The sequence below is a fragment of the Amblyraja radiata genome, chromosome 27 (genome assembly GCF_010909765.2).
Source record: "Amblyraja radiata isolate CabotCenter1 chromosome 27, sAmbRad1.1.pri, whole genome shotgun sequence".
In the NCBI taxonomy this organism is placed as follows: domain Eukaryota; kingdom Metazoa; phylum Chordata; class Chondrichthyes; order Rajiformes; family Rajidae; genus Amblyraja; species Amblyraja radiata.
Genome location: NC_045982.1, coordinates 5626476 through 5649186, shown reverse-complemented (window position 1 = coordinate 5649186; position 22711 = coordinate 5626476). Strand labels below are relative to the sequence as shown.

General features: G+C 41.1%; 1 protein-coding gene and 2 non-coding genes across 10 annotated transcripts in view; all 3 read left to right on the top strand.

The window, feature by feature from the left end:
• The window catches only part of pum1 (pumilio RNA binding family member 1), an 86861-nt gene that overhangs the window by 41394 nt on the left and 22756 nt on the right, over positions 1-22711 (top strand). For all 8 annotated transcript variants that reach the window (XM_033044984.1, XM_033044981.1, XM_033044982.1 and 5 more), the window contains 8 exons: positions 272-377; positions 3391-3578; positions 4733-4893; positions 7523-7796; positions 13415-13508; positions 15294-15413; positions 18087-18232; positions 20507-20645. In XM_033044984.1, coding sequence (XP_032900875.1) covers positions 272-377; positions 3391-3578; positions 4733-4893; positions 7523-7796; positions 13415-13508; positions 15294-15413; positions 18087-18232; positions 20507-20645 — 1228 coding nt within the window. The remainder of the gene's footprint in view (positions 1-271; positions 378-3390; positions 3579-4732; positions 4894-7522; positions 7797-13414; positions 13509-15293; positions 15414-18086; positions 18233-20506; positions 20646-22711) is intronic.
• On the top strand, positions 16951-17028 carry LOC116988678. Its single transcript, XR_004416029.1, has one exon. It is a non-coding gene; the product is annotated as a small nucleolar RNA SNORD103/SNORD85 (small nucleolar RNA).
• LOC116988677 lies at positions 21210-21290 on the top strand. Its single transcript, XR_004416028.1, has one exon. It is a non-coding gene; the product is annotated as a small nucleolar RNA SNORD103/SNORD85 (small nucleolar RNA).

Below are 22711 nucleotides of genomic sequence, written 5' to 3'. Positions count from 1 at the left end.
TAGCCGTCATAGCTTGCAGTGTGCGACAATGTGTGTCATCACAGGACCAAATTGGAGATCTGTGTCAGTAGGCAAATCTGGAAGATTGAAGTGTGTGGCTAAACGAAGGAAAAGTATCGTTTAACAATAAATGGCTGACATGGCCTTCAATTTATGTATACGATTCGGGTGTGCAATCTTTTTGTGTTAGGTGATCAGTGTTTTGATCGACACTTGGTCCTGGCTGGATCATAAATGCTTTGTTTTTTAACATGCTGTTCCTCTTTTTTAGCTTCTGCCTGGAAAGAAATTCTGGGAGTCTGACGATACAAACAAGGATGGGCCGAAAGGGATATTTCTTGGAGATCAATGGCGAGACAGTGCATGGGGACCTTCAGGTAAGAGCATTTAGTCAAGGGTAAACATCGGAAAATTACACATTTTTTAAATTGCCAATTAAGTTAACATTTTCAAACCAGAGGGCAGATTAATACTTTTTAGCTGAATGCCTTTTTTAAACTTTGATGATGCATTGACATTGAATATAGAGGATTTAATCTGCCCTAAGCAATTGGAAACTCCGCACTATCTGGTCTGTCCAATTGTAGATAAACACACATTGCTGGAGTAACTCAGTGGGACAGGTCGTATTTCTGGAGAGAAGGAATGGGCGACATTTTGGGTCGAGACCATTCTTCAGACTTCTGCCGTGTCAATTGGATGTTAATTTCTAATTGGAGCAAGGGTGCTCTCTATCCTATATTGAGAATGCAGATTTGCAACAGATGATGGCGTATCTTCCTTGGCTGTCAGCTTCTTGACCGACGTTAAGTTTTATTACACTTGTGCCATATGAACGGATATTGTCGAAATTATAAGGAGTTGAAGGTAATGCTGATCATTGGCAGAAATGGGTGTTTTTTCTCATTTGCTCCTTGTAGCAGCAGCAGATGGTAGTAGTGTTGTGGCCTGGAACTTTTCTCAATTTAAACAGTAATTTGGTTGAATGCAACAAAAGGGTAGATGTTAAAATTTATTGAAAACACAAAGGAGGGATAGTTGTGAGCGGTTGAGGTTACATGGGAACACGGATGAGTTAGCTGAGTGGGCAGTGATTTGGCAAATAGATCAGCGTGGGAAAAGGTCACACTGTCCACTTTTGGCAAGTAAAATAAAGTATTATCTAACTGGGGGGAAGTTGCAGAGGGATCTGGATATCCCAGTATATATGCAAAGTGCTAGTAAGCAGGTACAGGTCCACCACAGATTTTCCAGCACAAGAGCGCACTTGTAATTTGCACCCCTACCCCCCCCCCGGAAAATGTGACGCCTAGACCAAATGAGGCAGCCGATCTCTACCTCATGGGGACTTCCGTGGCCGCACGACGAGTCGAATCTCCAGCCTGGCTGACTCTGCCCCATATCTTCTGATATTTAAACAACTCGTCACAGAGATCAGTTTGTCAGAATTTGGAAACCCCCAAGAATGTGGGCACGACCTCATTAATAACACTGTTTCAATAAAATGAGTTTAATCGAATACATTCTGATTGCCCATTATGACCAATGTACTATTTACTGTTGTTGAGGTATAGAACAAAACAATTTATCCTTCATAGATTTCAATATGATGTAATTATATGCAAGAAGGAACTGCAGATGCTGGTTTAAACTGAAGATGGACACAAAAAGCTGGGCGGGACAGGCAGCATCTCATAGAAACATAGAAAATGGGTGCAGGAGTAGGTCATTCGGCCCTTCGGGCCTGCACCGCCATTCAATATGATCATGGCTGATCATCCAACTCAGTATCCTGTACCTGCCTTCTCTCCATACCTCCTGATCCCTTTAGCCACTAGGGCCAATATAGCCAATGAACTGGCCTCAACTACCTTCTGTGGCAGAGAATTCCACAGATTCACCACTCTCTGTGTGAAAAGTGTTTTTCTCATCTCGGTCCTAAAAGACTTCCCCCTTATCCTTAAACTGTGACTCCTTGTTCTGGACTTCCCCAACATCGGGAATAATCTTCCTGCATCTAGCCTGTCCAACCACTTAAGAATTTTGTACGTTTCTATAAGATTCCCCCTCAATCTTCTAAATTCTAGTGAGTACAAGCCGAGTCTATCCAGTCTTTCTTCATATGAAAGTCCTGCCATCCCAGGAATCAGTCTGGTGAACCTTCTCTGTACTCCCTCTATGGCAAGAATCTCTGGAGAGAAGGAATGAGTGACGTTTCGGGTTGAGAATTATATCATCTGTACTTGCAGATACTTCAACTATTTGTCTTGAGGGACAGTTTTCCAACTTTACAGAGAGAGATGCCCTGCTCCATTTTGAGATTTTTAGGGGTGTACAAGACTTGACTGACCATTGACTTCTGTTGCATACAGGTATAAAATATAAAGACTTAGCTTTAAGGTGTGTGGGGTAAAGTTTAAGGAAACATGCAGGGTATTATTATTTACAAAGTGGTGAGTGCTTGGAACACACTGTCTAGGGGCTGTGGTTGAAACAGATATATTAGGGACATTTAAAAGACTTTTGGATAGGCCTATGGATATGCAGGAAATGTAGAGATGAGTTATGTGCAGGTAGATTAGTTATGGTCCTGGGATGTTCGGCACGGACATTGGGCGGAAGGGCACTTGTGTTGCACTGTTCTACGTTCTATAAGTTAGGACTAGATTTGGTCTCTGGTTTTGTATGGGAAAAATTTAAGAACTATTTATAATGTCTCTTTTGGTTCCACTTTGGCCTTTCCATTTGAAGATAGTTGTTGGGGCTACCGTAATTTAGTATTTTAACTTACTATTTAAAGATAAGCACTTACATATTGACAAGTGTGATTTATTTCACTTGAAAAGCCATCTGTGCAACTACTTTCTAGTAAACATTAATACGAGCAATAGAACTGGAGCAGGCTTGGACTCTATTCCTTGGAGAGCAGGAGGATGAAGGGTGATCTTATAGAGATGTATATGATCATAAGAGGCATAGTTAAAAAACAGAATCTCTTGTCCAGAGTAGGGGAATCAGAGGTTTAGGGTGAATGGGGAAATTTAATAGGAAACTGAGGGGTAACTATTTTCATACAAAGGGTGGTGGTTGTATGGAACAAGCTCCGGAGGAGATAGTTGAGGCAATATTATTGCACCATTTAAGAAACATTTAGACAGGTACATGGATATGACTGGTTTAGAAGGATATGGGCCAAATGCAGGCAGGTGGTACTAGTGTAGATGGGACATGTTGGCTGGTGTGGGCAAGTTGGGGCGAAGGGCCTGTTTCCATGCTGTAGAACTCTATGACTAAATATTAATATGATGACTCCAAAATGCTCACTTCTATGACGGCCTATCTTGGTATAGCACGCGTTAGTAATGGGAACGTTTTTAATCCCTTGCTCAGATCACTCTGTGTCACAGCCAATCATGGTGCAAAGACGTCCCGGTCAAGGATTCCACGGCAGCAATGAAGTCAACTCTGTCCTATCTCCACGCTCTGAAAGTGGCGGTCTGGGTGTCAGCATGGTGGAGTATGTGCTCAGCTCTTCTCCTGGGGAAAAACTGGAATCCTGCCTCCGAAAAGGGCCATTCGTAAGTATTGGAAGCGTTTGATTTTCAACTATACTGACTAACTACACGAGATGGTTAAATGTGTTGAAATTTGAACAATATGGTTTTGTTATCAGTTCTGTGTCTCTGGTTTGTCTCAATGGCATCATCCCTTCCTCGGCATGTTGGGCAATATAAAATGGTAGGTAGACAAAAATGCTGGAGAAACTCAGAGGGTGCGGCAGCATCTATGGAGCAAAGGAAATAGGCAACGTTTCGGGCCGAAACGTTGCCTATTTCCTTCGCTCCATAGATGCTGCCGCACCCGCTGAGTTTCGCCAGCATTTTTGTCTACCTTCGATTTTCCAGCATCTGCAGTTCCTTCTTGAACAATATAAAATGGTATCCGTGGTACTAGCTCAAAGAGCCATCATTCATTAGCAAGCTGATTACCAGAGCATTTTCACAAACTGATAAATTAGATTTCCAGTTAGTGCGATAGGAATGCAAGCCATCCTATTATTTATTATTATAAATAATAAATTTACCTCCTCGCCCCCCCCATCCCCCATAGCCGAGGATGGAATACAAAGCCTCATCTACTAACCTGGCTAAACTTAATTGCCCAGGTTGGTGAGATATCTACAGGAAGGTCTGGCCTAGATCAACTTTTGATCCATTTAGGCTGATCTGTTGATCTTTCATTACACGTTTTAATCTAATGTGCAATTGGTAGGCCTCTTCACGCAGTAGCTAAGGCTATTAAAACACTTGATCTAAGCTGTGTAGGAAAGAACTGATGTTGGTTTAAATCGAAGGTAGACAAAATGCTGGAGCAAGTCAGCGGGACAGGCAGCATCTCTGGAGAGAAGGAATGGGTGACGTTCCTGGTCGAGACCCTTCTTCGGTCAAAACTGTGACTGGGCAACACCACTATTGTTCAATTTTTGGTTTCACCAATGCATCTACCTGCTTCTGCTGCTGATGTCAAAAGTTGATTGCAATTCTTTGTAATGTTCTGGTACTTATGCAATTTTACTTTCTGGGCTTCAGAGCAACAGCAGTAATCTATGACCAGTTTACCCTTCAGTGCTTAAAATCAAAGCATAGCAATGTAATGTGCTGACGTGGTAGAGTAGCCAGTCAAACATGCTTTTAGTCTTTTCCCCACACCCCTTTCTCTGCTTTTTTTTTAGGGTTCTGGAGATGCTGAGGCTCATAACGAAAAAGGAGACAAGAAAGGAAAATCATTTGATGGGGATAAGATGGGGGACCTGAAAGAGGTAGAAGACGATGGAATTGATAAAACAAACGGCTTGGTGGTGCAAAATGGCATAGATTCTGATAAAGACTTCAGGTAAATAGTAAAAGCTACATTTATTCTTGTTTCGTGATTATATTTTTGACCATTCAGTCCACGGCTTATGATAAGTTTCATTTTGAGGCAATATTCATACTTTCATCAATCGGTAGAGAAAACCAAATATTCAGAAAAATATTGGATCATCTTAAGCTTGATTTAAATTACTTACATTTCCTAATGAAGCCATATCTCTGCACATGATCCCACAGTCTAGTAGCAAATAGCAAAATTTCCTCATTGATATTAAAATGTGAATGAAGGTTCTTCTTGCCGACCCATGCAACACCACCTTACACACTGGTCCTGTCGACATGATAATCTGACTTCCAGAAATGGAAGATTAACTTTGTAGAATAGAGTTTTTAAGAAGTTGAGTAATTAAAAAAAAAATTTGACAATGCAGTAACGACAGGAAGAGAATACTTAAAATAAGCATTGTCAGTGAGAAGAATAAAGGATGGAGAATTGTTTGCAGTGCTAGCAATCATGTGGTCTACTTTGTCCACTTTTGTCGTGCTGGATAGGTTTCAGTTTATTGGTATCACATGCTCCGAGGTACAAGGAAAAGCTTTGTTTTGCATACTTTCAAATCAGATAATATTAGACATGAACACAATCAGGTCAAATTCAAGTGCAATAGGTAGAGAGAGCAAAGGGAACGACAGAGTAGAGAATAGATCACAGCATTGTAGTGCACAAGTTCCATAAAACAAAGTTCAATGCCCACAATAGGGTAGAGGTGAATTAGACGAGGGAATTGAATGCAACATCTCCAAGTTTGCGGATGACACGAAGCTGAGGGGCAGTGTTAGCTGTGAGGAGGATGCTCGGAGGCTGCAAGGTGACTTGGATAGGCTGGGTGAGTGGGCAAATGCATGGCAGATGCAGTATAATGTGGGTAAATGTGAGGTTATCCACTTTGGTGGCAAAAACAGGAAAGTACACTATTATCTGAATGGTGGCCGATTAGGAAAAGGGGAGATGCAACGAGACCTGGGTGTCATGGTACATCAGTCATTAAAAGTAGGCAGGTACACAAAAATGCTGGAGAAACTCAGCGGGTGCAGCAGCATCTATGGAGCGAAGGAAATAGGCGACGTTTCGGGCCGAAACCCTTCTTCGGACATGCAGGTGCAGCAGGCAGTGAAGAAGGCGAATGGTATGTTAGCATTCATAGCAAAAGGATTTGAGTATAGGAGCAGGAAGGTTCTACTGCAGTTGTACAGGGTCTTGGTGAGACCACACCTGGAGTATTGCGTACAGTTTTGGTCTCCTAATCTGAGGAAATACATTCTTGCCATAGAGGGAGTACAGAGAAGGTTCACCAGACTGATCCCTGGGATGTCAGGACTTTCATATGAAGAAAGACTGGATAGACTCGGTTTGTACTCGCTAGAATTTAGAAGATTGAGGGGGGATCTTATAGAAACTTACAAAATTCTTAAGCGGTTGGACAGGCTAGATGCAGGAAGATTGTTCCCGATGTTGGGGAAGTCCAGAACAAGGGGTCACAGTTTAAGGATAAGGGGGAAATCTTTTAGGACCGAGATGAGGAAAACATTTTTCACACAGAGAGTGGTGAATCTGTAGAATTCTCTGCCACAGAAGGTAGTTGAGGCCAGTTCATTGGCTATATTTAAGAGGGAGTTAGATGTGGCCCTTGTGGCTAAAGGGATCAGGGGGTATGGAGAGAAGGCATGTACAGGATACTGAGTTGGATGATCAGCCATGATCATATTGAATGGCGGTGCAGGCTCGAAGGGCCGAATGGCCTACTCCTGCACATATTTTCTATGTTTCTAGACAGTACCCTAGCATATAGGACAGTTCAGAAGCCTGATCACAGAGTGGAAGATGCCGTCTCACACAGATGGTCATTTCTTATTGTACTCTTCAAACATTGGATTCATCCAGAGCCCATTTTTTTTTTTTTCCTGCTAAATTATTTTAGATCATATTAAATTAAATGTCCTGTAATTCTATCTTTTCTTCGACCTCGTGAGTTGTGTTTTCAGTAATTTTGTTCCACTTAAGCAATGGAGTTTTCTTGTTGATAACTGTTATGGATTATAAATTAAATGTCAATTGAAGGAATCTAATTGCAGTCCAGGGGTGGCACTCATTTATAGGATCAAATGTACAAAGTGTACTGGGGTACAGCTAGAAGCTTTTTTGTTTTGCACTCTATCCAAACAGATACCAAATATAAATACAATAGAATTAAAATAGAGCTAAGGGGAATATGCATAGTGTACAGAATATGGTTCTCAGTATTGTGGCGCATCCATAGACAAAGAACAATGTCCACAATGGTGTAGAGGTGAATTGGACAGTATCCTAGCTTGTGGAAGGACCATTCAGACACCTGATAACTGAGGGTGCGTACTTTCAAGCCGAATGGTACCAGGGGGAAGAATCTGGTCGAAATCAACATTTAATACTTTAAATCTCAAATCAACATTCATATTGCATGTTCACCTTTAATTTTCTATAGCCAACATATGTTATGTGGTTGCTGTTAAATATGCCTGTCTTGAGCATGGACAACATCAGTGCGAGATGTCACGTGTGTGTGTGTGTGTGTGCACAAATAAAATGGTCACAAGGAACTTTGTTTGTCTAGCCGTACCCCTGGCAGCTGTCAGACCTCCCCAAGTGAAGTGGTGGACCTGCTCGGACCTAATCAGAACAATTCAGAAGGCCTGGGTCAGATGGCCAACAACAACAATGTAAAGCCCACAGAAGACTTTAATAACGTTGAGTCACAGAATGTGCCCTTGGATTCTATGGAACCTGTAGGACTGGATTCTCTTCAATTTGATTATTCCAGCAGTCAGGTGCAAATGGATTCTGGAACAGCTGCTGTGAGCTTGTTTGATTACACCTCACAACAACAGGTCAGTTTGTCTTCCGCACAACTCGGTGTGTTTGAGAATTAAAGAAACTCGTCAAATCATTTCAGTTCACTAATTGCAGTGGAAGAATTAAGACGTTATCCTTTTAATACAAACTGAAGCATCTGGCTTCCTTTTTACCCAACACATCTTTTTGTACCCGTATGAAGTGGTGTCCTCCAGGAATGCAGTTCCAAAGATCCAGGCACATGGAACGCTGTCAAGGAATTGAGTTTTTAAATTAAAATATCCTTGCTATTTTTTTTTTTTTTTAATGGTCTGAAGTTACAGAACTTGAGATTATTGAACATTTTCTTTAAAATAGTTTTTTTAATTGCGACGGTGTTTTTTGTTTCGCTGGTAGGTAGAAACTGAGGTTTTCTGCTGTATTGGGTTTAGGCTGGTGTGTGGAGAAATATTTTAACATTGAAATCGAAGCCAAGAAGTAAAGTCATAAACTTATACAATAAGGAAACAAGTCTGTCAGTCCAACACGTCCATGTCGACCAAGTTACCGAACTGAGCGGGTCCCACTTAACCGAGCGGGTCCCACTTGATTACACCTGGTCCATATCCCTCCAAACCTCTCCTGTCCAACTCGACCACTGCCTCTGGCAGCTCGCTCCGTGTTAGCCTTTGGAAAAAGCTACTCCTTCAGTCCCCCTTAAATCTTTCTCCTCCAATGTTCAACCCCTTGCTTTTTAGTTTTAGACAATCCTACCCTGAGGAAAAGTCTATAGTTATTCATCTTATCTATGTCCCTCATGATTTTATAAATCTTAAGGCAATATGTTTGGGATGCAGTGAGGAACTGGTGGAGAGGTTGTGTGCCAGCCTGAAGATGTGGGCCATCCATGGTACCATTGTATGTCGAATTCCTTGCACTGTCCAAACAGTCTGTTTGTTCAAGCAGGCATGTGAGCTTGTTCTTCTGCTGTGGTTTGTATTGTCGCCAAGCCTGATGGCCTTTTCCCAATGTTGGCATTCAGACATGTCAGGAGGATAGAAATAGTGAGTGCATACCAGCTGCTGTTAGCCACCACCTCGTAATTAGTTATAGGCTCTCAAGTGATGTCTGCTTTAGTCAGATGAATATAGTGCAGAGGCAGACCCTTTGACCCACTGAGTGCCTTGGCTATCAACCACCCATTAAAGATTAGTTACTCAATTCAAAACTAGAGTTTAATTCATCACCATCCAAACTAAGGCTTTATATTCAGTTGGCTATTGGCGCATGGTAAAGAGTGATATCCCACATCTTTTCTTTAGAAATTGTAACTTTTATATTCTAACCTGCTTTACAATTTTTTTAAGTCTGCAAAGCAATAAACTTCATGAATCCAGATTCATCCGCTTAAGGCAAGGCAGGCAGCCTCATGTCCCCACAGTTTAAAAACCTCCTGCAACACCTTAAATACAAACACTGAATTAACCAAATAGATGGATGTATTCTCAATTACTCAGAGACATGCAGGTTTGTAGGTTAATTGGCTTCTGTAAACATTTCCCTTGTCTAGGCTAGAACTAGTGTGCAGGTAATCGCTGGTTGGCATGGATTTCATGGGCCGAAGGGGCCTCTTTCCATGCTGTATCTGTAAACTAAACTTAAAAATCAAAATTTCCATGCTGAATTTTCCAGAAACCTAAGGAAGGATTACTGATTGCAGCGTTGGTAAAACTTAAATATTTGAGAATTATAATATATTAATATTTTAAATGTGTTCTAATGATGCATTCATCTGTATCCACCAAGGAGAAGGCTATGGAGGATGGTGAGAGCAGGGAGGGGTGTGTTGTTCTAGATCATCTCACTAAGAAGATGGCGTATTGGATGCATTGTAACATGCGGTGGATAAATCTTCGAAGCTAGATTAGATCTATCCCAGGATTATTGTGGGAAGCAAGCGAGCGGAATACTGGAGATTTGTCGGCTATCTCTATTTGCTACAAGTGAGGTATCGGAAGGCTGGATAAGCCAAATTCGGTTTAGGCCAGTGAACTGTATATCAGTGATAGGGAAATTATTGGCGAAGATTAGTTTAGAAAAACTGTGACGGGATAGTTTCCTTTGCCTGGAGGAAATCTATACATTTTGCCTCACTAGGTTGAAACTAAGGAAAATAACTAAGAAAATTGACATGGGCATACATTGCCCTCCATAATGTTTGGGACAAAGACCCATCATTTATTTATTTGCCTCTGAACTCCACAATATGAGATTGTAATGGGGGAAAAAAATCACATGTGGTTAAAGTGCACATTGTCAGATTTTATTAAAGGCCATTTTTATACATTTTGGATTCACCATGTAGAAATTACAGCTGTGTTTATACATAGTCTCCCCCCCCCCCCCATTTCAGGGCACCATAATGTTTGGGACACATGGCTTCATGGGCGTTTGTAATTACACGGGTGTGTTTAATTGCCTCCTTAATGCAGGTATAAGAGAGCTCTCAGCACCTCGTCTTTCCTCCAGTCTTACCATCACATTTGGAAACTTTTATTGCTGTTTATGAACACGAGGACCAAAGTTGTGCCAATGAAAGTCATAGAAGCCATTATGAGACTGAGAAACAAGAATAAAACTGTTAGAGACATCAGCCAAACCTTAGGCTTATCCAGAATCAACTGTTTGGAACATCATTAAGAAGAAAGACAGCACTGGTGAGCTTACTAATCGCAAAGGGACCGGCAGGCCAAGGAAAACCTCCACAGCTGATGACAGAAGAATTCTCTCTATAATAAAGAAAAATCCCCAAACACTTGTCCGACAGATCAGAAACACTATTCAGGAGTGTGGATTTGTCGATGACCACTGTCTGCAGAAGACTTCATGAACACAAATACAAGAAATTGCAAGAAGCAAACCACTGGTTAGCCACAAAAATAGGATGGGCAGGTTATAATTTGCCAAGAAGTTCTTAAAAGAGCAATCAGAGTTCTGGAAAAAGTTCTTGTGGACAGATGAGACGAAGATCAACTTATGTCAGAATGATGGCCAGACCAAAGTATGGAGGAGAGAAGGAACTGCCCTAGATCCAAAGCATACCACCTCATCTGTGAAACACGGTGGTGGGGGTATTATGGCCTGGGCATGTTTGGCTGCTGAAGGTACTGGCTCACTTATCTTCATTGATGATACAACTGCTGACGGTAGTAGCATAATGAATTCTGATGTGTATCGACACATCCTATTTGTTCAAGTTCAAACAAATGCCTTAAAACCCATTGGCCGGCAGTTCATTCTACAGCAAGACAATGATCCCAATCATACTGCTAAAGCAGCAAAGGAGTTTTTCCAAAGCTAAAAAATGGTAAATTCTTGAGTGGCCAAGTCAATCACCCGATCTGAAACCAATTGAGCATGCCTTTTATATGCTGAAGAGAAAACTGAAGGGGACTAGCCCCCAAAGCAAGCACATGCTAAAGATGGCTGCAATACAGTCCTGGCAGAGCATCACCAGAGAAGACTCCCAGCAACTGGTGATGTCCATGAATCGCAGACTTCAAGTAGCCATTGCATGCAAAGGATATGCAACAAAATACTAACATAACTACTTTAATTTACATGACATTGCTGTGTCCCAAATGTTATGGCGCCCTGAAATGGGGTTGACTATAAACTGCTGTAATTTCTACATGGTGAAACCAAAATGTATAAAAATGGCCTTTATTAAAATCTGACAATGTGCACTTTAACCACATGTGATATTTTCTATTACAATCTCAAATTGTGGAGTACACGGGCAAATAAATAAAATGATGGGTCTTTGTCCCAAACATTATGAAGAGCACTGTAGTTGCCCACCTGTAGTTAGACTTGACAAGATCCCACATTGTTGGTTGGTCCAGAAAGCACATGAGTTGCCTAACTGGATCCAAAAATTAGCTTGATGAAAGGAGGCAGAGGTTTGTGGTGGAAGTTTGCTTTTTCTGATTGAAAGACTGCGACCAGTGGTGTACAAAAGGAATGAATGGGGTTAAATGTGTTTTGATTAGTAACTTTGTGGATGCCACAAAAATTGGTGTCTTGGATAGCGAGGAGTATTGTCTGATCCCACAGTGGGATGTAGTTCAGATGGAAAGTTGGCTGGTGCATCTGAGGGTGGAATTTAACACTGAGAATTGTAAGGCGATGCATTTTGGAAAGCCCCCTAATGAAGGGACACTTAGTAAATGTCGATGTACAGGGACGCTTTGGGTTTATGCATAGTTTTAATATAGTACATAGTGGCAACATGGGTAGATAAGCTGGCGAAGAAGATGTGCAACTCCCTTGAATATGTTAGTTGGAACAAAGAATATCAAAGTAGGGAATTAATTTTGTGACTTTGCAAAACGCTGGATAGGTGCGTGAGGAGTATTGTGTGCAGTTCTGGTCACCGCATGATAGGAAGAACGTTGCTTGGATTGGAGAACTTCAATTATGGGGAGAGATTGGATAACCGGATTAGTGTAGATGAGCAAAACTGGTGGCATGGAGGTGGTAGACCAAAGGGTCAGCTTCTGTATTAAATGGCTCTGGCTCAAAATCATAGTTACTGTGAACCTTAAAACTGTGGATCTGAAAGTAATTAATGAGGCTAAGTACATGTTAACCAAAGTTAAAGGGTTTCAAGTGAATTTGATGAATGCACTTTGTTGACTAAATTAATTCCCAGTAAACATTTGGAGGACCTATTGTTACTATGGTAGTTTAATTTAAAAAAAATAAAGCCAAAAGAAGCAGTAAAACTCCTCAAACGGGAATATAAAGGGAGATTGATCAGTGAAAATCCTTGTTGCTTCAGTCCCTGGGGTTGGGGTGGATAACATATGGCATCGAGAAACCGCCTGAGGATAATTTCAAGTTTACTCTCTCCATGGACTTGGGTGATCTTGTGTCATTGTGACTGGGGAACAGGGTTATTGCTCCGAAGGTAGACACAAATTGCTGGAGTAACTCAGCAGGATAGGCAGCATCTCTGGAGAGAAGGAATGGGTGATGTTTCGGGTCGAAACCCTTCTTCAGACTGATTTTTGTTCCCATGCATAACAAGACTTACCAGATTCCCATTACTCTTGTACCCCTGGTGAAAAGTTGCTATTTTAACAGTACGTTTTGTGGCAAACCTTTCAGAAGAGGGCATCTTCAAGCTGACTACCCTGCTTTTGGAACCCATTTAGGTTTCCCCAGTTTCTTATCGAGGGTTAGTTTTTCACGTGTTTAGGATGGCACGGTGCTGTAGCGGTAGAGCTACTGCCTTACATCGCCAGAGACCCGGGTTCAATCCTGACTACGGGAGCTTGTCTGTACGGAGTTTGTACGTTCTCCGTGTGATCTGCGTGGGTTTTCTCTGAGATCTTCGGTTTCCCCCCCACATTCCAAAGACGTACGGGTTTGTAGCCTAATTGGCTTGGTATAAATGTAAAATTGTCCCTGGTGTGTTTGTAGGGTAATGCTAATAATGGGTGAGGATCGCTGGTCCGTGCAGACTTGGTGGGCCAAAGGGCCTCTTTTCGCGCTGTATCTCTAAACTAAACTAAATCAGCAACATAGAAAATTAGTGGACAAAGCAGCAGCTAAACTGGTATTGGCATAAAAGTCTTGCATCGGAGTAAAATTCGTTCATTCTGTTTAGCTTTTCCAGAGACAGAACGCGTTGACGGTTCAGCAGCTGACAGCTGCACAACAGCAACAGTATGCACTTGCAGCCGCTCAACAACCTCACATAGGTAAGTCCTGTGCTAGGGAGGCTTGTTATTGAAACCGCCTCTGTATGTATTGTGCACCTCGCTGAAAATCACAGATTTTTCTTCTCATAATTCTCACGACTGCTAAATGTGAAGCACTTAACCTGAAGATATGATGGCAGACGGAATAAATTTCCAACTTTTTAAAGGAGTGCTTAACCTTGTTGGTAATTGTATGTAATTGGCAATTTAATGTATGGGCTTGAGAAGGGTTGACAGTAAACTGGAGGAAGTGTTTATTGGCTCAGATGACATGTAATGTTTCTTGGTAACCAAATTTAATTGGGATCTAGACTTCATTAATGTTACTTCATTGGCTTCTGGGTCCACTGGGTATCCATAGAGATTTTGGCATATTAAATTTGAGCAATGATGCTCAAGGCAGTGACGAATGCAATGCATTTGGTTGGCTGGGTAAGTGAATTGTTGAATTTAAAATCTGCCTGTAACGTTTTGCTAGATACATGTTGAAACCGATACATTCACTATATTCCAACTATGATTACTATGTTTAATTAGTCTGGTAAATGGTTTGAGAGGAAAATGGCTCCAGATACATAATTGTTGCCTCACTGTCAAGGTTGGCCTCTGAAACATAACTGTTGCCTCGCTCAGTTGCGGTTGCAGCTTTTCCTTTTGAAGAATTTTCAGAATTAGATCATGTCGCCACTGTCAATTAGTTGTGTTACAGTCCTTGAAAATGTGATTTAATCTCCCCGCTGTAGTACTGGGCAGTGGGAGGGAACTGGTGATGTAGTGCTGTGGTGCTTTATTAAATAGTTTTATACAACTTAAATGATTTAAAAAAAAACCAGGGTCAGTGGGAGAAACCTTGAGTGTCTTGTCCAGTATTTTATGTGCACAAGAAGCAATAGAATGCATTTTGTGAATTTTGAGAGTATGCTTCAAAAAAGACAAGCGTGATACCACTTAACCTCTGCACTAAGATTATAAAGTCCTTTATGTTGTCAGTGAAGCATTGCAATCAATGTAAGCAATGGGAAGTGGTGACACGCTTGGATCTCTACTATAAAGCATTCTGCTTCAAGGACATTTTGTACAGTTATGTGAGCTGGTTGGGTTGGGGTTGTTAAGGGCTTATCAGTGTTTGCAAGCTCACTGCAAAGAGTGGCTCTTCAGACTGACTTGCAGCACTTCATGCATTTATCAACTAAAGCAGCAGAAACTGAATTATCCTGTTACATTTTTGTCATTATTGGTTGTAATACACTTTGTATCTAATAAGAATCGTGGAATTATAGCTGATTGCACATGCCATCACAGCTGCTGTTAAGCAAATGAAAAACAACGTAATTGCCATTAGAAGTAATACATTTAAGTAATACTCAACCATGAATAACTTGTGTTGGGTGGGTATGTACCATGTTGGTAATTTTAACCAGTTTTCTTTTTGCTACATTTTATGTATTTGCTAAAATTTGACCCTGAGTTTTTATGCAACTGTTTTTTAATGTAACATTTTTTTATGCTTGTGAATATAAACCTTCAACAGAATACTATCATTTACTGAAGAAGTCTTTGTTGTATCGTTACTTAACACTGGTGTCGTCTAATTCTTTGCATTCTAAAGGCCATTGATTTGTGGTTGAAGTTCATCAGTATTAACTTGTATTAAAAGTCCATGTAATTTACTGAATAATCACAAATCAGAAATGATGGTATTAATGAATAGGCACAATTGATGTTTTAAACTAGATTGAGATGTGATTCCACGTGGTTTATGTGTTTCGTTCCGATGTTTCACAGGTATGTTTTCAGCCGGCCTTGCTCCAGCGACCTTTGTTCCCAATCCATACATCATTAGTGCTGCCCCACCAGGTACAGACCCCTACACTGCAGGGCTTGCTGCGGCTGCAACTCTGGCAGGTAAACCTCACTCATTTCAGTGATCGGAATGAAGAGAATTAATAGCACTGCTTGAATATTTGTTCCCCTACCATAGAAGGTAAGGGCAAGGAATTAGTGCATGAGGAAGAAAGGAATTCCATCTTAAAATCATTCTTCTGGGTGGAGAAAGCAAGCTGTGTGAATGGCCTTATCTCATTTGGGAACAAGTTATCTTGTTTACAGTTAGTTTTTTCTTGACATTTGATTCCTATCCATTTAAAAGTCCAAGCCACACATTGTAGGGTGTTTAGGGTAGGGGGTCATTTTGTAATCATTCTGCAAATGGAATAGTTGGTGATTGAGCAGTGAATTCATAGCAAATGATGGGAGGGAGGAGAGAACATTCAAACACATGTAGTTTTGACAACAAAGCAAGTCGTTTGAGACCTGCCATAAGAAGCATTCATGCCTGGAATAATAATTTTGACCCATATCGTGGATTTATTTTCCATGTTTGGGTTTATGTTTTCAATGGGGTTGCTCTTATGATTCCTCAATAGTTCCTCGATCAAATCCTTCATTAAGGATCAAGATGATTGAAGGAGAATTAGTTCAACTTGCCTTTTCTCAGCAAGCAATTGCTTTAATCTGGTTTATGACAGGTTATGAAAGGAAAAAAAAGCACATTTAGAGAAATCCAGCATTAGATTAGTTGCATGATCTAGGAATTGTAACCCAGTAATTCTTAAAAGAAGAGAGAAATGTTCAGCGACTTGTCAGCAGTGTTCTTGAGTCTTTCTTTTTATTTCATATCTATTCGTTATGTTAATATATCAACTGTATTTAAAAGTTGGTTTTCGGGCTCTTTTTTTGAATAGGGGCACCAAAGAAATGTTGCATCCCCAACTCTGAGCACATTGAATGCTTTTGTTTGTGGTAAACGTTAAAATTGTTCTTTCTGTCTCCAGCTCAGAAAATATTAGAATTGTGGTCATTTAACTGCTCTGTACCTTTCAAAAGATGCATTGAACAGAAGAGTTGATTTCACAGAAGCATAGTTAATACTGTTTAAAAAATAAACCCCCAAAAAACGACTAATTCAATTACGTTTTTGGATTGTTCGATTTACTGCCTCGTTTATTGTGTGTGGCTTTTGGATCTGAAAAATTCCCTTCGGCAGGAAGGATGCTTCCCAAAAGTGATTTAACCCGAGGCCTTCAGGGATGATGTACAACCACTGTGTATTTTAACACAATGACATGATGTGCCCCTATTCTGTTTGTTGTATTTGTGACAAACTTGAACTACTGATGTCCTTTTCAACAGGTTTTGTGGTATGAATTTCTAAGGCCTCATCCAGCCAAAACACCCAAGTTTCAAATGTAGCAAAACCAGATTCACAGGCACAAAATTTGTTCCAAGTAAATCAACCAGAGAAGGGTCTCGACCCGAAACGTCACCCATTCCTTCTCTCCAGAGATGCTGCCTGTCCCGCTGAGTTACCCCAGAATTTTGTGTATCTTTGAAAACAACCAGAGCATTTGGTTTTCCCCCCAAAAAAGTGTAAGGGTGTTAGTCTGGCGATGATGACAAACTTGCCCTCACTGAGAACAGTGTTCAATAATGAAAACTCTGTACTCGAACCTGAGCCAGACTAACTATCTTGCTGATAAAGCCTTGAATCCATTATTATTGCCCTTGTTAACACTTCATTAGAACTTTTCTCTTTGTTGGAGATGAGGTAGAAGTGGATGGTAGTTAACAGAGGGAGGGGGAGATAGAATCGATCGGCATTTCAAAAATTTGGGAAAGAAAAATGCTTTATTTAGACACTAAACTTGTTAGTTTATTTAATTTAAATTTATGTAACTTGACCCTATTCAAGGATTTCCTACTTCAATTTCAGTCCTCTTTAAAAAGCCTGTAAATGCCTCGAATTCTGTAATTTAACTGCAAAATACTCAGTGGTTAACAAAGACACGAGAGATGACATGTACTAGAATCCTGGGCAAACAATGCTGGAGGAATCCAGCAGAGCCGGCAGCATCTGGGGAGGAAATAGACGGGTGGCATTTTGGGCAGAGACCCTTCCAACTGATTTCAGACCAGTCTGAAGAAGGATGTCGATCTGTTGCCTGTCCATTACCTCCCCTACTTTCAATGGTTAATGTAGGTTAACAGCATGTAGCAGGGCTAGTAGCGTTTGGTTTCGCACCATGGGATGAAAAGGCGCAACATGATTGTCAAAGCAAGGTTGCTTTCTTCAGTAAGTAATTAACTAGAAGGCTTTTTCACATTACACAACGGATCACCTTAAAGAGAATTTAATTCATACTTGTGAATTGTGTCTATGATAACTTTGCTGGTGTAAATTATGATGCAGTATTGACTTTTATAAACATGTCCTAATGTACAAAGTTCACCTGATGTAATCCTATATCTGGCTTCAGCAAGAGGCTGCAACTCAAACTAAACGTATTTGTGGTTTGAGTAAAACTTTGGCACAGATGCTATGTTTTGAGGGGGGTGGGGGGTGGGGAGGAGAAAGAATATACAGACATGAAAGCTAACTCTGAGCGTACAATTTCTAGCAAGCCTATTGTATAAATGCATTGGCTGAAATGTTTAAAGCGGGCTTGTGATATTTTTCACTCAATTTAATGCAAATGTAAATGTTCAACTTGGTCATTGAGTGCCTGTTTATTGTATTAGGCCCTGCAGTGGTTCCACCTCAGTACTACGGTGTTCCATGGGGTGTTTACCCAGCGAATCTCTTCCAGCAGCAAGCTGCAGCAGCTGCTGCTAACAACTCAGCAAACCAACAGGCTGCATCACAGGCACAGCAGGGGCAGCAACAGGCAAGTCACTCATTTACTTCCTAGCTTGTTGTAAGAAAACATGAACAGCAAACTGGGGACATAGAGCAGCTTTTGTCCAGCTTTAGAATCTCTCACAATAATACCCCCTTCAAGTTGTGTTATTTTGCTTTCAAATGACATTGATCAGATGCAAGGGAAAAACAGCTATGCAGTTACTGGAGAGCAATTGCTGAGATCTTTAAAACTAATGTACAACTTCTGTCTGATCAGAAAAGTATCTAAACACTGGAGCTGCAGTGCTAGTTTATAAACGTCAGTCTGACAATGGTGCACGAGAAGCAAGTATTAATTTATAAGAATTTTGGTTCCTTATTCAAAGACCTGACCCTGACTTTAATACATCAGTGCTGCAAAGGAATCTACTGGGTGGTGACCCTGGAATTATTTTGGATGTCTATTTGTTTCCCCATGGCGTTCTTCCTTCATCCAGAATAGCTGCGGCTTCGGAACAAACTCACCAGTTTGGTCATTATCCTTAAGTGAACGGCTGTGTTTCACCGTGCAAGCTCTAGTCAATGAAAGCCAAACTTGTCCTAGTTCCAGTGCATCAGTTCGTGCCAGGCATGTGGGAATGCAAGAAATAGCAGTACGAGCAAGACATTTAACTTGTTGCACCTCCTTCACCTTTCACTAAGCTCATGGCTGACATTTTGCTTCATTGCCACTCCTGCGTTAATGCTAATAGCCTAAAATCCCTTAATACCCAATAAAACCTGTTTTTCTTGGAACATGCTCAAATCTGAACCTCCACATACCTCTTGGGTAGTCATTCATCAACACCTGTGTAAAGGGATTTCTTCTCACCTGAATTGCCAACCTCTTTGAGACTCCCAATCCCAGGTTCTAGATATGCCAGCCAAGGTAAACTTGATTTCTACATCTACCCTGACAAACCTTTTCTAAGTAATACAAGTTTCAATGAGGGTGCCTTCCATTCTTGTAAACTTGAAGTTTTGCCTGATCTGCATGTCCTTTCCCAAATCTGATTTAAACTTTCACGTGCAACCTCCAAGTTTCGGATCTAGAAATGAAGGACCTACAAGTCAGGGTGGGCTATGATTTAAAGGGGGATGTAAAGGTTTAGTCATCGCCATATGCTCTTCCTCCCCACTGGCAGATTTAGAGATGCTGTTGAAATAGGCTGGATGAATAATTGCATTGCACTTTGTAGATGGTACATAATGTGTGCAGGTGGTTGAGAGAATTAATGTTCAGTCTGAGGTGCAAATCATGCAGTTAATTTTCCTAAGTTGTTGGATTCAGGCAGGTAGGCAACATTCCAAAACAATCCCGACATATGCTTGTAGATTATATAAAGACCCTTGTGTGTCAGGAATGTGGCCCATTGCTGGATATTCAGAAGTACACCTGCTTCCATAGCCACAATATTTAAGTTTCTAACCAGTGGTGACCCCAAAATGTTATGGGTCGAGAACTTGGCAATGTCAATGAATGTCCAGGGTTATGGTGAGCAATCCACAGTGTACAGATACATGATAAAGGCAATAACGTTTATTGCGAGGTGTAATGGCAACTTTCCAATTCTTCCAGTGTCCACGTTCCTTTGCCATTACTACACGGGTCAGTAGGAGTCATCTTACGCAAACCAAAAAGAATAGAGCTTCCCGTCGTTATTTCCAGCTCTTTATTGGTTCTTTATTGAAGTAGATGTACAAACAAAGAGATGAATGTACCAGGTTCTCCTTATTGTGCATACAAGTTGTAGCTTTCTGTTCTCCCCGATCTGGTGAGAGCTGTATACTCTCCACCCCTGTGGCTGGTCTGATCACTCCCTGTCCACTAAACCCATACGTATACGGCCCTCTGCGCATCTAATCACCGCCCTCAAGTGTCCAAAACAATACTGCAAGATATATCTAGACAAAATAATATAATATGCCAACAGTAGCTTGCCTAAACATAAATGGCTCCTATTTAAAGATAGTCCATATGTCTCCAGTGCAATAGATAGGTCTTCAATGAGGAAGATAGTAGCTTAGAGCCGCCCTCTAGTCCTGAGAATGGTTCAGTTGCCCAATGCATACTGCCCATGCTTGAATATTTTTGCTGTCTGCAGACACTATGCTTTATTTAGTGAATTGTGAATGGATTGAATACTTCTGCAATCCTCAGAGATCATCGCCAATTTCATTTTATGATGTTCTACATCCTATTTTCAGATTTGTATTCAATAAAAATTGAAAATAACAATTTTCATTTGATGATCCAATGATTCCCATCTGTTTTATCCAGGTTCTGCGTGCTGGAGCCAATCAGCGGCCCCTGACCCCGAATCAGAGTCAACAAGGCCAACAAGCAGATAGCCTGGCAGCAGCTGCTGCTGTCAACTCAGCTTTAGCTTTTAGCCAAGGACTGGCTACCGGAATGCCAGGTAAATCTACAGTTCATTCTGTGCAGCAGAGACGCGCTTTATTTGGGGGCGGTGGTAAAAATGGTTTACAAAGAGAGACGCTGGGGAATAAGTAAACTATTGGCAGTTTCAGTGTGCCAGGCAAAGTTGAATTAACAGGCAAATTATCGGCTATGAATTTCTGACGGATACAAAGCAAATTTTGCTACGTGATTAAGTTGCAACTAGTCATTAGTAGTTTAAAGCAATTTTAAGCGAGGGAAATCTATATGTCTATACTTTGATGAATCCTGCAATTTTTGCTCAACTTGCATAGACCGGTTGGGATTGAGTTCCACGTGCAATGTGTCTGGTTACTGATGGATATGTTATCACAGCTGCAGTGCAGAATCGGAAAGGAAGCGCGGTTCTAATTTATACTCTTCAGTCTACTGAAATCCTCGATCATTACACTGTAAGCTGGAGTCTAGCTCCAGTTGCAAGGCTCAATGTTGTTTAATAAATTTTAAAGACAAGCTTTTCTTTCTAATCGGAATGTTGAAATGCTTATTGGAAGTGCCTTTTATTTTTTGTTTTCAAAACATGTCTGGCAATGATGACACACTTGCCCTCACTGAGAATATTATTCAGTGATGAGAGCTTTTTTTGTACTCGACCTGAGCCAGCCATTGTTTACATTGTTACGGACCTAAGCTGTAACTTGCTTAGAACACAGCCAGTTTTTTAATGTTATAATAGTTGTCCGTGTTTTAGTTCGTATTGCACTAATAATGTGTTTTAAGGGAGAGGTGGTTTCCAGATGAGTTGAAAACACAAATTCATTTTGCAATTACCAAACGTAGCCAAATATAACAAAGTACTTTGTAGACTTAATGTTGTAGGTAGGAACTGCAGATACTGGTTTAAACCGAAGATAGATACAAAATGCTGGAGTAACTCAGCGGGACAGGCAGCATCTCTGGATAGATGGAATGGGTGACGTTTTGGCTCGAGACCCTTCTTCAGTCTGAAAAGGGGTCTCAACCCGAAACGTCACCTGTTCTTCCTATCCAAAGATGTTGCCTGTCATGCTGGGTTACTCCAGCATTTTGTGCCTATCTTACTTTGTAGACTTAATCAAAATAGGAGCAGTGTGTGAGAGATGTTAGAAGCGAGTGGCCAGTAATGTTATATTTTACAGCAGTGTTATATCCTGGGGTAGCTGTGGAGCTTCAAAGTAAGTTAAACGCCGAAAGAAATGAATGCCGGCCGGTCTGGAGGGAAGGATTGCACTACAGACTAGAATTCATGAATTGCGACACTGGGACAACACCGGATACGGTGTGAGCGATGGGAGGGGTAATGCGAAGAGAGAATTTGTACACTATTTAAAGATGCCTGCAGCTCCATGCACTTCGGTAAACACTTGGTTGCGTTTTTACTCCCTGCTTACAAGTAAAAACTGAAGTGGGAGGATCGGCTCCTCCCCGCGTCCTCGGGACTAATGGCAGAGGTATTCACAGACATATTCATCACTCCATTCCGAAGTCCCCACGACCACTATCATCCCAATATCAAAGAAAAGTAAGACCACTTAGCTTAATGACTACCTTTCACACTGCCTCAGGAAAGCAGCCGACTTAATTAAAGATTTTTCCCACCCTGGCCATTCCTGATCCCTGCTCCTGTCTGACAGATATACAGAAGCTTGAAAGCATGTACCTCCAGACTCGAACAGCTTCTCTATCAAACTTCCAAACTGTCCTCCTGTAAACTAGTATACAGTGCTGATTCTCCAACCTACCTCATTGGACATTGAACCTTTTCTCTGGAACTGGTTTGCTACAATGTTGAGAGCTACCTCCTGCACTCCAATACCTTTCTCTGTTCTACCTTTTGGCTTGATTGTGTTTATGTAGAGTATTTTCTGATTTGATTGCTTAGCACACAAACAGAAGCATGACACTCTACCTAGGTAATCAACTTGAATCTAAATGTCAGAACTGGGAGCTCGTCTTATGAAGAAGCATTGTCAGAGAACTGGTTAACAAGTGAGTGGATTTGGTGGACCTTGGACAAGGACCACAAAGTTTTGACGGAATTAACAT